General features: G+C 55.2%; 1 protein-coding gene across 1 annotated transcript; it reads left to right on the top strand.

The window, feature by feature from the left end:
* The first annotated feature begins 7,801 nt into the window (after positions 1-7,801).
* Positions 7,802-14,777, top strand: IGSF8 (immunoglobulin superfamily member 8). The gene is made up of 7 exons (XM_036272889.1): positions 7,802-8,006; positions 11,064-11,441; positions 12,111-12,572; positions 12,899-13,306; positions 13,489-13,902; positions 14,254-14,388; positions 14,561-14,777. Exons 1-6 carry the CDS (start codon positions 7,952-7,954, stop codon positions 14,367-14,369), a joined length of 1,833 nt encoding a protein of 610 aa, XP_036128782.1. The 5' UTR covers positions 7,802-7,951; the 3' UTR covers positions 14,370-14,388; positions 14,561-14,777.
* Positions 14,778-15,210: the final 433 nt, after the last annotated feature.

Raw genomic sequence — 15,210 nt, 5'->3', positions numbered from 1 at the left:
TAAGAAGTCTAGGGACAAAGTGTTAGCTCCTCTGAGCTTGGTTTCCTGACAGCGCTAACTCACAGGGCTGTTCTGAGAACTCAGATGCTCCATGTATGTTAGCTATTATTTTCTGCCCTTGGTTTTCAGTGTCTGGCCTTGGGACAGCTGTTTCTGTTTTAGCTGAATCTTATCTCCAGCACCCTCCCCGCACCACGGCCCAGCCCGGCTTGTTTCCCGAGGGATGGACGTTTCAGGCTCTGACACGGGAGACGTTTTCTGTCAGCTGTGGATGGAAGTGACCAGTGTGAGACACACCCCAGAGGGAGAAACGGCGCCCACCACGGAGGCGATGTGGCCATCGGGGAGAAAGAACCAGCTTTCCTCTCTCACTCACTCTCTTGCTCAAGTACTTGGCAAATGTCTGTGGAGCTTCTACTCCTTGCCAGGCACTGTGCTAGGCCTAGGGGCAGAGCCATGAAGAGCGACAGTGGTCTTGAGATGCCCACACAAGGTGGAGACGCAGAGGGGATAACCCAGCCCCCCGACGGCAGTGCAGAGTGAGGGACGCCGTCAGCGGCCCGAGGGCAGGGTGCTGTGGAGCAAGGGTCACGGCAGCTCCAGGACTTGGCCCACTCTCTCCCACGGCAAGTTCCCTCACCCCCACTGTCCCATCTGTTTCTTTGTTTTTGTAGTCTTTATTTCTGGCTTTGTTTTCCCTTTACTTTCCCAATAGAGAGCCTTTGGAAAAATTCCACCCTTGTTTCAGTTGGACTAGGGAAAAGGGGAATTGTTCACTCTTCTGCCAGGACAGCCAAGGGGCGCCAGGCTCCCGGAGAGTCCAGGTGTGGATGGTGGAGGAGGCAGGGGCTGTCAGGAGGGAGGCCTGGGAGACCATGTGTCACCGGGGCAGGGAATGGTGCCAAGCAGGACCTGAGCTGGGCTGAGATGGCTGTGTGTCCACACTCTCTCCCCAGACTTTTCCTCATTTCCTTATCCTCTGTTCTGATTGGAGGGGAGAGTTAAGACCCCCTTCCACCTCAGGAAACCTTGTGAACCACATTTCTCTTCCTCTACCCAGGTGCTTTGACAGGCTGGGACCCCAGAGATAGAAGCGAGCGTGTGTGTGAAATTCCTCCATGTCCCTTTCTGCCCCCGTACCCGCACACACAGCTCTCACTGACTGCTCTTTCCCTGGGCCTCCAGCACTGCATCCATTCATTCAACAAATGCTTAGTGAACTCCCTCTATGTGCTAGGAGCTGGAGATACACTGGTGGAAAAAGACAGTTATTTCGAGAGGTTGCATAGGCACCAGGGTGTGTGTGTGTGTGTGTGTGTGTGTGAGAGAGAGAGAGAGAGAGAGAGAGAGAGAGAGAGAGAGGAGAGACAGACATACAGACAGACAGACATCACATGTGTGCATTTATGAATAAGTGTGTGTGCAGGTTAGGGAACCAGGAGGAAGAAGAATGTTAGGAGCTTAAGTCTGAGAGTTAAACAGCTTGAATCTGGGAGCTACCATTTGCTAGTCAGGTGACCTTGGGTAAGTGGAATCATCTCTCCGGGCCTCCCTTTCCCTTCTGCAAAGTAGGTAACACTGTTGCTCCTCTGCGTGTTGTTGCGAGGACTGTGAGTGGGTGCCTGCAGAATACTCGGAACAGAGCAGGTGTTCAGTATTTATGAGTATTGGCGCTTCCTCCTCACTTTGCTCAGAGTTGGGTGTGGACAAACTTGTAAATGACCTGTTCTTTAAATCTGTTTCTTGCTCAATCTCAATGTCCCGGAGGCAGCCACCTGATGCTAACCACCTCCTGCCCCAAAACCTCTGTCTAGCCCAACCACTATCATCTTCTGCCTTGATGGGTCCCTGTCCCTACCCCAGGCTGTCTGGTTGCAGAAGACATGAAATCACACAGTGAGAGTTGCCTCAGTCCATGCCAACTTCCAGACATGTCTGAGCCATCAGCTCCCTCTAAGCTGGCTGGAAATGGAACACAGGGATAGGGTGGAGCCGACACCCAGCCCTATGAGACTGAGGAACAAGGGACTTGGTGGTGGAGGGAGGATGAGGGGATTCCTGCTCACACCCATTCTGCAGTGAGTGGCAGCCAGCACTAATCCTGGGCATAGAAATGACAGGGCCTCCTCAGGATTCAGGACCACATTGTGCCAAGGCCAGCAGTGGCATTGCTCTTCCTCTGTTCTTTAACAGATGTGCCACACCCTGGGCATAGGGTCTGAGAACTTGGGAAAGACTGCAGGCTTCACCAGGGCAAGAGGAAGGCTCAGGGAGCACACACACAGAGGCTACCATAGGGTACAGGTACTTGGCTAGGAAAGAAGTAGAGAGAGGGTCCAGCGTGCATGTGTGTGTGTGTGTGTGTGTGTGTGTGTGTGTGGCTCTGCAGTTCTCTGAGTGTGTTTGGGCATGCATGATGTCTGGGTGTTTATCTTGGTGTGCATCCGGGTCCCCAAGTGTGCAGCTGTTTCGATGCATCACTGTGTGAGCTGGTTGTCAGGGTGAAGGCAGGTTTTTGTTCTACCTCTGTCTTGTCACTTCACTTGAGCCTCTCAACAAGCCAGCAGAGAGAATGCTCCTGTTTCGGAGGGTGGGAAAATATAGCTCATCATGGCTGTATGGGTCAAGGCTTTATAAACATAAACAAATCATAGGACATTCTTGTGTGTGATCCTTAGCTCCCACCAAGCTGAGATTTAAAAGAGACAATGAGAGCTGAGTGCTATGTGTGCGTTTGTGGCATTTCTATGTGTCTGATGTCAGGTGGGTATGTGTGCTTGTTTCTTTGATGTGTTTGTTACTCTGTAAGGTGCTGTCTGTCAATAGCTGGGTGTGTATGTGTGTGCTGGGTCCTGTCTGCCTTTAAGAAGCCATGTAGCCCGGTCGGTGCGGCTCAGTGGTTGAGCATTGACCCGTGCACCAAGAGGGTGCTGGTTCAATTCCCGGTCAGGGCACATGCCAGGGTTGCTGGCCAAATCCCCAGTGGGGGGCATGCAGCAGGTGGCCAATCGATGTTCTCTCTCATCAATGTTTCTGTCTCTCCCTCTTCCTCTAAAAAATCAATAAAGAAAAAGAAAAAAAGAAGCCATGTAACATGGTTCCTCCATACTCAGGCAATCTTGAGTTTACACATCCCTAAACTGTGCACCTCAGTTTTCGCCCATGGATAATAACAGCACTGACCTCAGAAGGTTCATCATGGTACGTATCTGGCACAGGTCAGAATTCGTTCATGGGCCTGTCTTTGAATGTGCCTCTCTGAGAACCGTGTCTCAAGGTTGTGACATCTCAGCCAGATAATAAACTCCTTTAGAGAAGAGCATGGGTCTTAATTATCTTTAATAATAGGACCCTTCAGTGCCACCTTGGTGCCTTGTACATACATCATCTTGAGAGGAAATAATTCATGTGGAACACAGGCAGGCCTGGTATCTAATGTGGTAGATGGAGACCCAGTAGGAAGCGGGTGCTGGCAGTGACGATCAGCCCCACAGTCACTATGCAAGCAGCACACATGTCTCTGCAATCCCAGGCTCCCTCTCTCATGTCTCAGGCTGGCCTGAGGCTCAGGAAACATCTGCCTTCCTCTTTTCTCTGCTCACCCCACCACAGGCATCAGCCAAGATGCTGGGTAAGCCTGTGTGGTTTTGTATGGGCCAGATAGGGAGGCTGCAGGAGTACTCTGCAGTCCACACTCCATATCCCTCTTTGGCTGCATGAGCGCGTCTTGCGTGTGCGTGTGTGTGTGTGTACGCGTGTTGTTCTGTGTATGCGACGTCTTTCTGTATGAAGCTTCTTTGTGCCATCGTGAATACATTGGTCTGTCTGTATGTGTGACAAGCCTCGTGCCTGGAACTTGCTCTCCTCCCCCAGTTTTCCAAGTTACATAAGCAACCAAGGGACGAGTCAGGCCTGGGCCGTGGGCTCCCCCTGGTGGCGGCCTCTGGCACTCACAGTCTGGAGAGAAGTGACTGGAAAAAGCTGCCTTTTTCCCCTTGGGTTTTATCCTCACTGGAGACACCAGTGCGCCCTCAATACTTACTTGCCCCCAGCTCCTTGAGTGTCCCCTCTCATAACACTCATAGGGGTTGGTTATTACTTACATGTGGTGTGTCTCCCTGGTACAACTGTATGTTCCCTGAAGGCAGGGACCATGCTGGACTTGTCTACCACCCATCTCCGGTGGCCAGCATAAGGCCTGGCCTGGTCCGTATTTGTTGAGTGAATGAGTTTATAGGGTGGAAAGGCTTGGTAAGACAGACAGTCGGGAGTGGGAAGATTTGGGGCTTTGGGAACATATCCATCTGAGCTCCTCATACTGTAACCGTGGAAAATTGTGTTGCATTCCACTATCTTGTTTGACATCGTTTGTGTAAATGCTGACTCTGACTAATATGTCGCTTGTAGATAAACAACATGTTTGTATAAGAATCCTAGGAACTAACTTCAGAAGATACAGACTCTGACCTTCAGTCTTCCCGGGTCCAGGAGATGTGTTGACCTTCAAATGTAGAACAAGGATGACAAAGACAAGGATGATGCATGCTACACCATCGCTTGGCCAGTTTCCGGGTCCTCATTGGAATGGACTGAGCTGGCCTGCTGGGAGAGAACTTTTCAGTCCCTCCCCTTGATTTATTTGTTCTGCTTTGCCTCTCCCTCCTTTTGAAACCTCTGCCTGCACTGAGATGTTGAGATGGGCCTTGTGACAAGAGTCCCCCGTCTCCTCAGGTGGCCAGCACTTGAAGAAAACCTCTTCCCTTTTTCAATAGCATCTGTCTCCTGAGTTTGGTTTTTGTGGCTGCAAGAAGCAGAATTTGAGTTCCAGTTAAAATACCTTGGCCAGCCCTCGCTGGTTTGGCTCAGCCGTGGAGCGTCGGCCCGCGGGCCAATGACTCTCTGGTTTGATTCCAGTCAAGGGCAGGTACCTCAGATGCAGTTTGTCCCAGCCCCGGTCGGGGTCGTGTGCGAGGCAACCAGTCGATGTGTCCCTCTCATGTTGATGTTTCTCTCTGTCTCCCCCTCCTCCTCTAGCTGAAGATAAATAGAAAAATATCCTCAGGTGAGGACTAAAAGAAAAAATAAAGAAGAAATCTTAAAAAAAAAAAAAAAAAGAGCCTGTCTACTGCCTTTTGCATCTAAGATAACCTGCCTTTGAAATATCAGTATTCTTCTTTCCCAGACTCCTCCAGAGCATCAGACCACAGGCCCCACATACCATCTCTATGTGCTGTAAATGTTAATTATTAATTATCCTGTACCCACCAATGTAAATGAAGTATTTATGTATTTTACATTTTAATCCATACCCAGAGATTTCTGGGTTTGCTTTCTCCTGCCCCCTTAATCTCCCACCAAAGGATTTCATGTAACCCTACTACGTCTCCTCCTTTTATTCTAATATATAGATAAGCTGCAGAACTGCCATTCTGTGGAGTATTTTCTCAATTCGTTGAGATTTTGCTTCCTGGCAAGTGTCAATTTGGCTCAAATAAACTCATAAAAATTCTCTACAGTTTCCTTAAAAAAAAAAAAAAGTTCTTGACATTTCTTATGTCAACATATCCAAAAGGGCCTTAGGGTGTAGACCTCCCTTAAATAGAATCCACGATGAGTGTCACAGAACAGAAAGAGTTCATCCACCTGGCACCAGCAAGGCCAAACACTAAACACTGAGAATTGCAGTGGAGAAATATTGACTATTTTTATTATGAATGGTGTCACCCAGGAGAACTGGAAGCTAGTTCTCAAAAGCCCAAACTCCCTGATGGTATGTAGATTACAGATTATATAGGGCAAAATCACAAGACAACACAGGTAGGAGGTTTGGGGTCGTGCTGGGAGCTGATTGACGAGAGGTGAGTTAAGGGTAATAAATCATTTTTTCAGGTTTGAAGGACAGCTTGGAGGTCCATCTGGTGTGTCCCTCTGTCTGGTCTCATGGAAAAGTAGCCAGCGGTTATTCCACCTTAGGGCTCAGGAACTGAAACATAACTTGGGTCAAGATGTTATCTTTAGCCTGCTGGAGGTCCAGACCTAGTGATCATTAGTCAGGTCCTGTGATCATTAGTCAAGTCTGGCTACTATCTCCTGCTGCTTTGGGGGGTTGCTGATGACTGGGAGGGAGGAGAGGTAGCTAAATGCATCAGCAAGGCATTAACGCCACTTCACTTCCAAATAAAGGGAGTGGTTTTCTTCCAAGAATTTCCTTGTGAATTTTAGTTTTTATGGAGCTCAACCTGGCCTGTGCATGGATTTAGGTGAAATGGATCTGGGGAAGTCAGAGTGGGAAAAAATGTGCACGCTGCTGCCCTGCTCCTGGGCCTGTTCTAGAAGTACTGGGATGGGAGGGCTGGACGTCTGACTTCTCTTGGAGTTTTCCAGCATTCTGCCTCAGGGTTTCTCTGGTTTGTCTCTTATTGTGGCATCACCTGAGTGCCTCTGGGCCAGGTACTGCACCAGGTTTGGGAGTAGGAATTCCTGGAAGGTCTGGTCTGTGCCACACCCCCCTCAGGGTTTTTTCCCCCTCCTTCACTAAAGGTGGTGGGGGATGAGTGGGAGGGAGGGGGTAAGTGTCAGGGCAGGTAGGGGTTTAGAGGGTAAAGATGCTAGCCGAGCTCTGGGGTCACCTACAGTCACTTAGCTTTGCAGATCTGGCTTCCTTCAGCCGATCTGGTCCCACCCTTCCACCCGGCGGAGAACAGACAGAGCCCCTAGGAAAGAGGCCTCTTCCAGCCTCCCTCCTACAGGGCAGGCCCCACCCTTCCCCGTGCAGAGTAATGTCCATCTCTCCTCACCGGAAATAGAGACTTCTTCACCCACACCTCAGGCCAACCCTTTCCTTAAGTCTAAACTAAACCTCTTAGCCAGCAGTTTAAATAATAATTCAAAACCAAAACAAAACACCCTATCTCTTATTTCTTGTTATCAGGTCCCAAGTACGTTATTTCAATGAATCCTCACGAAAACACTTTGAGGTGGACGTCAATATGTCAACAACACTGGGATGGAAGGAGGTTAAGCAACCAGGCCAGGGTCACGAGGAAGTGCGGGCGCCCAGCCGGCCCACCCTTCAAAGGCGCTTCCTCTGGTTCTGCCCCAGGGGGTGGCAAACAAGTCTCCTGCAGCCCAGATCCTTCGCGTCCGGAACCCCGAGTCCCCCCATGCCCACTATAGCGGGGTTGGCGGCGAGGCCTAGCGCCCAGAGCAAATAAGCGGATTCCAAGTGCGTGGCCACAGTCATCCCACCAAGCGCAGGGCCCCTGCACCCAACGGCCAGGGGAAGGCCGGCAGGTAGGGGCAGGATGCGCTTTGTTACGTGGCTCACCGGGACTTGGCTGAGCCGGAGGGGGGGCGGGTCGCCAGCGTCCGACGGCCGGGTCGCGAAGGCGCCCAGGCCCAGACCGCGGCGGGGCTGGGGGGGCGGAGCCATAGCCGAGGTGGGCGGGCCCGGGCCGGGGTCAGGCCAGGAGGGGGCGGGGCCAGAGCCTGGAGCGGGGCCGAGGGGGGGCGGAGGGTCAGGGCCCAGGGCCCCGCCGAGCCCCCGTACAGTGGCGGGGTCGGGGCTGGTACCAAAGTGGGCGCGGAGCGGGAAAGAGGGCCGAGGGCTGAGATCGGGGATACGGGCGGAGCCAGGGTCTGGAGGGGTCGACGCGGGGTTGGGGGCCCGGCCTGACCCAGGTCAGACACCGGCGGGGCGGCAGCCGCGGGCCGGGACGGGGGCGGAGCCCGGGCGGGGCAGGGCGGGAACGATTCCCGAGTCTCCGAGGAGGGAGCAGGAAGAAGGGAGGGAGGAGGGGACTTGGCAGCTCCTTCTCCTCGCAGCTCCGCTCGGAGCACCCACGCTCCGCGGCTCCGCTGTGCGGCCCCAACCCGGGCATGCGCCCCCCGCGCCCCTGGCCATCCAGAGCTCGCGCCGCCCCCCGGAGCCTTCCAGGAGCCACCGCGCACGATGGGTGCTGCTGGTTCCCTGCCGCCGTCGCCGCCGCTGCTGCTGCTAATGCTGGGTAAGCCGGGTCCCTGCCTTAACCCCAGCCCTGCCATCTGCCGCCCAGCCCGGCCAGCCCTCCCAACATTGCGGAGCCCCTTGCACCCCACTTCTTCGTCAGGGGCGCCCCCAGGCCGCCTGGCATACTCAAATCCTGGGGTTGCTGCGCCCCAGTCAGCTGTGTCTCCTCTCTGCCTCACATTCTGCTTCAGGCCCAGCCTGGGGTGCCCGCTCTGCGTGGGCAGTGCCTGCCTATCTTCGTAATTGCCCCTAGTTGGCTGGAGGCCCAGGGGCCGGTTCTACCCATGATCTTTGAAGTAAGTCTCCCCTAATTGCCCTCCCCTACACACACACTTCATCGTCTGAGGCTGAGCGTAGTTCTCTCTCACCCGCATCTCCGACCTATTCGGGGTTCTTTGCCCCACTTCCCCACTCTCAGGTGGTACTTGGCTCTGTAGCCTCCCACTGGTAGTCACACCCTACTAGTCCCAGCTCTCCTGCCCCAGGAGAACCAGGCTCCGTGGAGACTGCTGCTGCGATCTCCAAGCACCTGCTTCTGTCCTGGTGGTGGTCGTGGTGGGTGTCCTGGACCACCGCTGCATGGCTGCACACGGGCGGTGACGTTAGGATTGTTTTTGGCATGAACCGAAGGGCTCCCTGTAGATGCTCTGTGGAGGAGTATGGCATCAAGACAGCGAGACTGCCTGTGCAGAGATGTTCAGGAGACTGCAGCCCTTGAAATAAGAGCACGGTGTGGGGGGGGGTGAGGGGGAGGGTGGGGTGGTCTTGCTGCCAGAATTTGGAGCTGCGTAGTCCAGGTGCAGGCTGACTTCGCCCTGGCTGCCTTTTCTGGACCAGAGCTCCACAGTGGCACCAATCAGAGTCTCCCTCTCCTGCACAGTTCCTGGGCCCTGTGGGAATAGAATGAGTCCTCTCATTGGGTCCCGGGTGCAGGAGGATGTCAGAGCGCCCTGTTGCCTAGCACTTGGCCCATTTTCCCCAGGGGGCAGTGTGGAGCAGAGAAGAGCCCAAGGGAGGTTGGGAAGCGAGATGCACAGAGATGAAAGAGCCTGCTGGGCACTTACAGTCATTTCAGAGATGAGGAAAATGGGGTAACTTGCCCAGAGAACACGTCTAGTCAGTGTTGGGTCTAGGACTTGAAGCCAGATCTGCCTGACTGCAAAGCAAGTCTCCTTGCTCTCTCTTCTCTCTCTGCTAACACAGAGGAGGGGACCTGGCTGGGGAGAGAGCTGCCTGGCAGCTGGTTTCCTAAGGCAGTGGGGTCTGACTTTCCCATGGGGATCTCCAAGCATTAGCAGCTGTGGAGCCAGGAAGGTGGGAGGGGGCCTTTCTGAGCAGAGTCTGCCTGGAGGCCATGGGAGGTGGGGCTAGGAAAGATGGAGTCCAGGGCAGGTGGAGACCAGGGAGTGTGTCAGCTCATCTATCTTTGCCAGTACCCTGATTATAAAGTGCCCTCCAGCAGGGCCCTCCAGAGTCACACTGTCAGAATGGAAGCTGTTAGCCCTCCTCTGTGTGGAAACTGAGGCTGGGAGATGAAGGGACAAGTCCAGGCCATATATCTGGGGACAGTGATGGGGTTGGCTCTCAGCCTGCTCCCTAACCAAGCCACCAAAAGTTCTCCTGGTGACACAGCCACAGGAAGAAGGACAGGGGGCCTTCTTGGGTGGGAGGGTCAAGGGGAGTACTTTTCGGAGGAAGTGACAGTCCGGTTGGTGAGGTTGTCCCTTTAGGCCTTGCTTGCCTTGGAGCTCCCCGTCTTCCTCCCTGGCTTTGTTTCTCTGCAGGGACTTGTGGAAGCCATCCAAGGACAGTGGGATCTTGGCCAAGATAGTGTACTTCTGCCTTACTTTTCTCAGGTGTAAAATGGAGACAAGGGTCTGAGAGCTTATCTAGTGGGGCTAGGATAGAAAGAAAGAAGGGGGAAGCTGAGCCCTCCAAGTCCCCAGGAGTATCCACTGGGGCTGTGTGGGGCCTGGGGGTGGGCGTTGGGTAGCTCAGTTGGTTAGAGTGTGGTCCCACTCTGCCAAGGTTGTGGGTTCCATCCCTGGTCAGGGCACATACAAGAATTAACCAATCAATGCATAAATAGGTGGAACAACACATTTCTCTCTCTCTCCCTTTCTCTCTCTCTAAAGTCAATGAATAAAAATTTTTTTAAAAAGGAGAGAGAGTTATGGCCTCTCGTAGGAGAGAAAAGTGGGAAGGGGCAGCTGGAGATTTCCTGTCTTCCTATGGAAAGGGAGCCACATAAGAAAGCCATATAAAAGAATGCATGTCATATGCAAATGAAGGCTTTTGTTTGGGAGTTGGAGGGGAGGGGGATATTGTGCATCAGCTGGGCCAGCCTGGAAGATTGGCAGGCACTGGGGGGGGGGGGGGATCTTCTGTCCCCAGAGGCCAGGGCAGAAGCTGGCTCTTGCCCCATAAGCCTCAGCTGCCTCTGCAGCCCTGTGGGGTGAGAGAAGCAGTGAGCTCATGACACAGCTGGGGTGTGGGGGGGCATTGTGTGGTGAGAAATGACTGGGTCTGTGCCCTGTCCAGCTTGGGCCACTGGTTCCATTGTCTGGAGTCCCCTGGCCCAGGTGACATAGCTGAACCAACTAGGCCTTTTGAGCAAGAATTTGCCAGCTCCTCTCAAACAAAGGAGAGAGACAGGTGGGTGGTCTCAGAATCCCTTAACTAGAAGGCTCTGCTGACCAGGCCCGAGCAGAAACCACAGATGTGAGAGTGAGGGGTTGGGGGAGGGAATCAAGGTATAGCTGGAATCAGGAAATGGTTAAAACAGGGAGCAGATGTTCTCCATTCTGCCACCTTCACTCTGCTTCTGGTCTGCCAGAAATGGGATACTTCTGGGTTCTGAGCCGAACCTGGCTACATATGGGTTGCTGGAGACCCAGGTGTCTTTCCCTGTTCTCAGAACACGGACCCTGCGGCTTGCCAACTTTCCCCAGGTTTCCTTTCCTTTGAGGGGCAGGGGCCAAGGATGGTGCTGGTGCTGGTGGTGGGGTACAGTGGGGATCCAGGTGTTTCCAACTTCTCGTCCTCTTCCCTACAGGAGTCGGATGCTGTGCCCGGGAGGTGCTGGTCCCTGAGGGGCCGCTGTACCGAGTGGCTGGCACATCCATCACTATCCCCTGCAATGTCACTGGCTATGAAGGGCCTGCCCAGCAGGACTTTGAGTGGTTCCTCTACAGGCCTGAGGTCCCAGAGGCTTCACTGGGCATTGTCAGTACCAGGGATCCCCGGTTCCCCTATGCTGTCTTTGGGCCCCGTGTGGCAGCTGGTGAGGTGCAGGTGCAGCGTCTGCGGGGCGATGCCGTGGTGCTCAGCATTGCCCGCCTGCAGGCACAGGACGCTGGTGTTTATGAGTGCTACACACCCTCCACGGACGCCCACTACCTGGGCAGCTACAGCGGCAAGGTGGAACTGAGAGGTACGGGGCCCTGGGAAGGGGTGCCCCCCCAAGAAGGGCAGAAACTCAGCACCAGGAGGGACCTATCTAATCACTCCTTAGGTTTTGCGGCTGAGGAAACTGAGGCCCAAAGAGATTAAATGACTTGCATACAATTACCCAACAAGTTAGTGGCTGGCCTAGGACTCTAAGCCCTCCAGTCCACTGCTCTTACTCCACTGAGCTACCCCCTGGGAGAGGGGAAGCATCCCCAAACTGCCTGGCTCCTCCATTCCCTGACGGTGAACCAACTCCGTTCCTGGAGATTCTAGGATCCACATCTGGAGGAGAAGGGAGAAGGCAGAGGTGGGCTAGGAGGAGTGAGACCATGTGACATTCTTGCTCTCTTAATTTTCTTTGTCTTCTGAGAAAGAAGACAGAGCCAATTATCTGAGAATTTCAAACAGGAGTCAGTCCCAAATGTAAGGGTGAGCAGGCAGTGGGCTGGTTCTGTGATATTCAAGTATTTTTTGAGTGATTGAGTGCTTACTGTGTGCCCAGCACTGTGCCTGGCACCATTGGGTTGCAGAAGAAATAATACACCATGAAATCTTCACCCTCCAGGAGTACAGTCTAAATAGGTTGCATGTAGGAAACAGCAATGAGGGCTGCCAGCTCCCAGCCCTCCTTCATTCCAGCTGTTCTCTCCAGTTCTTCCAGATGTGCTGCAGGTGTCTGCTACCTCCCCAGCGACCCGAGGTCGCCAGCCTCACACTTCTCCCCCTCGCCTGACAGTGCACGAGGGGCAGGAACTGGCACTGAGCTGTCTGGCACGCACAAGCACTCAGAAGCACACACACCTGGCGGTGTCCTTTGGACGAGCTGTGCCTAAGGCACCTGTGGGGCGAGCGACTCTGCAGGAAGTGGTGGGACTCCGGCCTGACCTGGCCGTGGAGGCAGGTGCTCCCTATGCTGAGCGGCTAGCTGCAGGGGAGCTGCGGCTGGGCAAGGAGGGGGCTGATCGATACCACATGGTGGTAGGGGGTGCCCAGGCAGAGGATGCTGGCACCTACCACTGCACTGCTGCTGAGTGGATTCAGGATCCTGACGGCAGCTGGGCCCAGATCGCGGAGAAGAGGGCTGTCCTGGCCCACGTGGACGTGCAGACGCTGTGTGAGTGAAGGGGCTGGGAGCCATAGTATAGGCACCGTGGACATCGGGGACACTGGATTGTCATTCTCTGGCCAGCGAGCCCACCTTTCCTAGAGTGAACAGTCCCGTGAGCATCACTTCCCTCTGCACCCATGACAGGTTTTCTCTCCTTAGAGTTGGAGTGGAGATAGGAGGGCCATGGCTGAGGGGTGAGTCAGGCCCCAGGGTGGGGGAGACGGTCGTACTCCGTGAGGGTCAGATGGGTGGCCTCAGGGGAACTATAGTTGGGGAGTCAGGTGCTCTGTGCCCCCTCCGCCTCTGTGACGCCTCTCCCCCTCCTGTTTCAGCCAGCCAGCTGGCAGTGGCAGTGGCGCCTGGTGAACGGCGGATCGGCCCAGGGGAGCCCTTGGAACTGCTGTGCAATGTGTCGGGGGCACTGCCCCCATCAGGCCATCATGCTGCGTACTCTGTGGGCTGGGAGATGGCACCCGCAGGGGCACCTGGGCCTGGCCGCCTGGTAGCCCAGTTGGACACAGAGGGTGTGGGCAGCCTGGGCCCTGGCTACGAGGGCCGGCACATTGCCATGGAGAAGGTGACGTCCAGAACCTACCGGCTACGGTTACAGGCTGCTCAGCCTGGCGATGCGGGCACCTACCGCTGCCTTGCCAAGGCCTATGTCCGAGGGTCTGGGGCCCGGCTTCGTGAAGCAGCCAGTGCCCGCTCCCGGCCCCTCCCTGTGCACGTGCGAGAGGAAGGTGAGAGGGGCGGGTTGGGCTTGTAGAACCCCTTTCCTTTCGTTACTTTGCCTCTCTCCCTCTCCATCAGCTGCCTCCGTGCCTTAGCCTCATACTCTTAAGACTGCGGACACGTTGAATTTCCTGGGGTGTTGCTTGGACAGCAGTCCTGACCCTCTGATTTCGTGGTCTTTGTTGTGCAGGCATGGTGCTGGAGGCTGCGGCGTGGCTGGCAGGAGGAGCAGTGTACCGTGGGGAGACCGCCTCCCTGCTCTGCAACATCTCTGTACGGGGTGGCCCCCCTGGGCTGCGGCTGGCCACCAGCTGGTGGGTGGAGCGACCTGAGGCTGGGGAGCTGAGCTCGGCCCCTGCCCAGCTGGTGGGCAGTGTGAGTCAGGATGGTGTGGCAGAGCTGGGGGTCAGGCCTGGAGGAGGCCCCGTCAGCGTGGAGTTTGTGGGGCCCCGAAGCCATCAGCTGAGACTACATAGCTTGGGGCCCAAGGATGAAGGCATGTACCACTGTGCCCCGAGCGCCTGGGTGCAGCACGCCGATGACAGCTGGTACCAGGTGGGCAGTGCCCGCTCAGGGCCTGTCACAGTCTACCCCTACATGCATGGTGAGTGACTCCCGCCCTCCCCTCCTCACTTACCACCTTCCTCCAACCCCATGCTCTTACTCCTCCCTTTCCATCGGATCCTCCTGCTACTGTCCCCTTTCTCTCCACATCACTTCGCACCAAGTCTTGAAAACCCAGCTCTCAGTCCCCCAGTGCCCATCTGCCCCAGGGTCCTTGGTGGTGGAGGTTGGCTTGAGTGCAGGAGGGGCAGGGCATGGGCTGGGAGGGCTGTCTGTGACTGGGGAGGAGGTGGGTGCAGACAGCTTGATGGAGAAGGTGCTGAGACTTCAGCGAGACAGTGCGTGGAGGGTACTGGCACCCCAGACTGAACACAGCTATTCTCTCACCCAGCTCTGGATACCCTGTTCATGCCCCTGCTGGTGGGTGCAGGGGTTGCCCTAGTCACCGGCGCCGCCATCCTTAGCACCATCACCTGCTGCTTCATGAAGAGACTGCGAAAACGATGATCCGTTGCCCCTGGCCCAGGTGAGGGAAAAGAACCCCCAGCCTTGCCTTCTCCAGCCCTGGGTGAGCTGCTTGCTGCTTAGCCCGTCTGGAGGGGGAGCCAGCTCACAGTTCTCTGCAGGACCCTGTTCAGGGGGAGGGCTGGGAGGGAGCCCCAGTCAGGGCTCTCTGTAGCCCACTCCACACTTTCTAGTTCTCACAGGTGTTTGCTGTCTTCTGGCCCAGCTCCAAGCCCACCTCTGGATGTCTGGATCCCCCCTCCATCTGTCCACACTTTCTTTAATTTATTTGACCTACCTGCTCTCAGAGTGGGGGGCATGGCGTCCATTCCCGACTCCTTCCTTCCTGATTCCTCCCTCTGGCTTTCTGTCTTGATCTCATACCCAGCCGGTAGGGAGGCCTTCCCTGTCCTATAATTTGTTTTTCTAAAATGTGAATAAACATGTTTTATAAAATCCAGGACTGGCTGTGTCTTTCCTGCCATCAGGCTATAAGAGGTTTGGGGTGTGTGGCAGGGAGGTTTGTTGGGGGTTGCTAACCTATTCTGGATGGCCCAGGCCTCTCTCCCCACCACAAACACCATCTGGCCTATGTGGGCTGTGCCGCCACCCCAGGAAGGGACACCTGGGTCCCGTCTGCTGCCTTACCTGTCAGTGCTGAGCCAACTCCTACTGAGACTCCTTTTCAGGATGCATGGGGGGAGTACAGAAAGGGGAGGGTCCCCTCTCCTAGCTTCTCCTAGGTTGCAGGGCACAGACTTCTTGGGGCCAGTGCCCCTTCTGAGTTCCCGACACTACTCTGCACTCTCATTCTGCTGGTCCAGCTGGCCTCGGACCTAACTCC

Source organism: Molossus molossus, unplaced genomic scaffold, assembly GCF_014108415.1.
Source record: "Molossus molossus isolate mMolMol1 unplaced genomic scaffold, mMolMol1.p scaffold_m16_p_20, whole genome shotgun sequence".
In the NCBI taxonomy this organism is placed as follows: domain Eukaryota; kingdom Metazoa; phylum Chordata; class Mammalia; order Chiroptera; family Molossidae; genus Molossus; species Molossus molossus.
The sequence above is the reverse complement of the archived record's forward strand: the minus strand, read 5'-3'. Positions and strand labels throughout refer to the sequence as shown.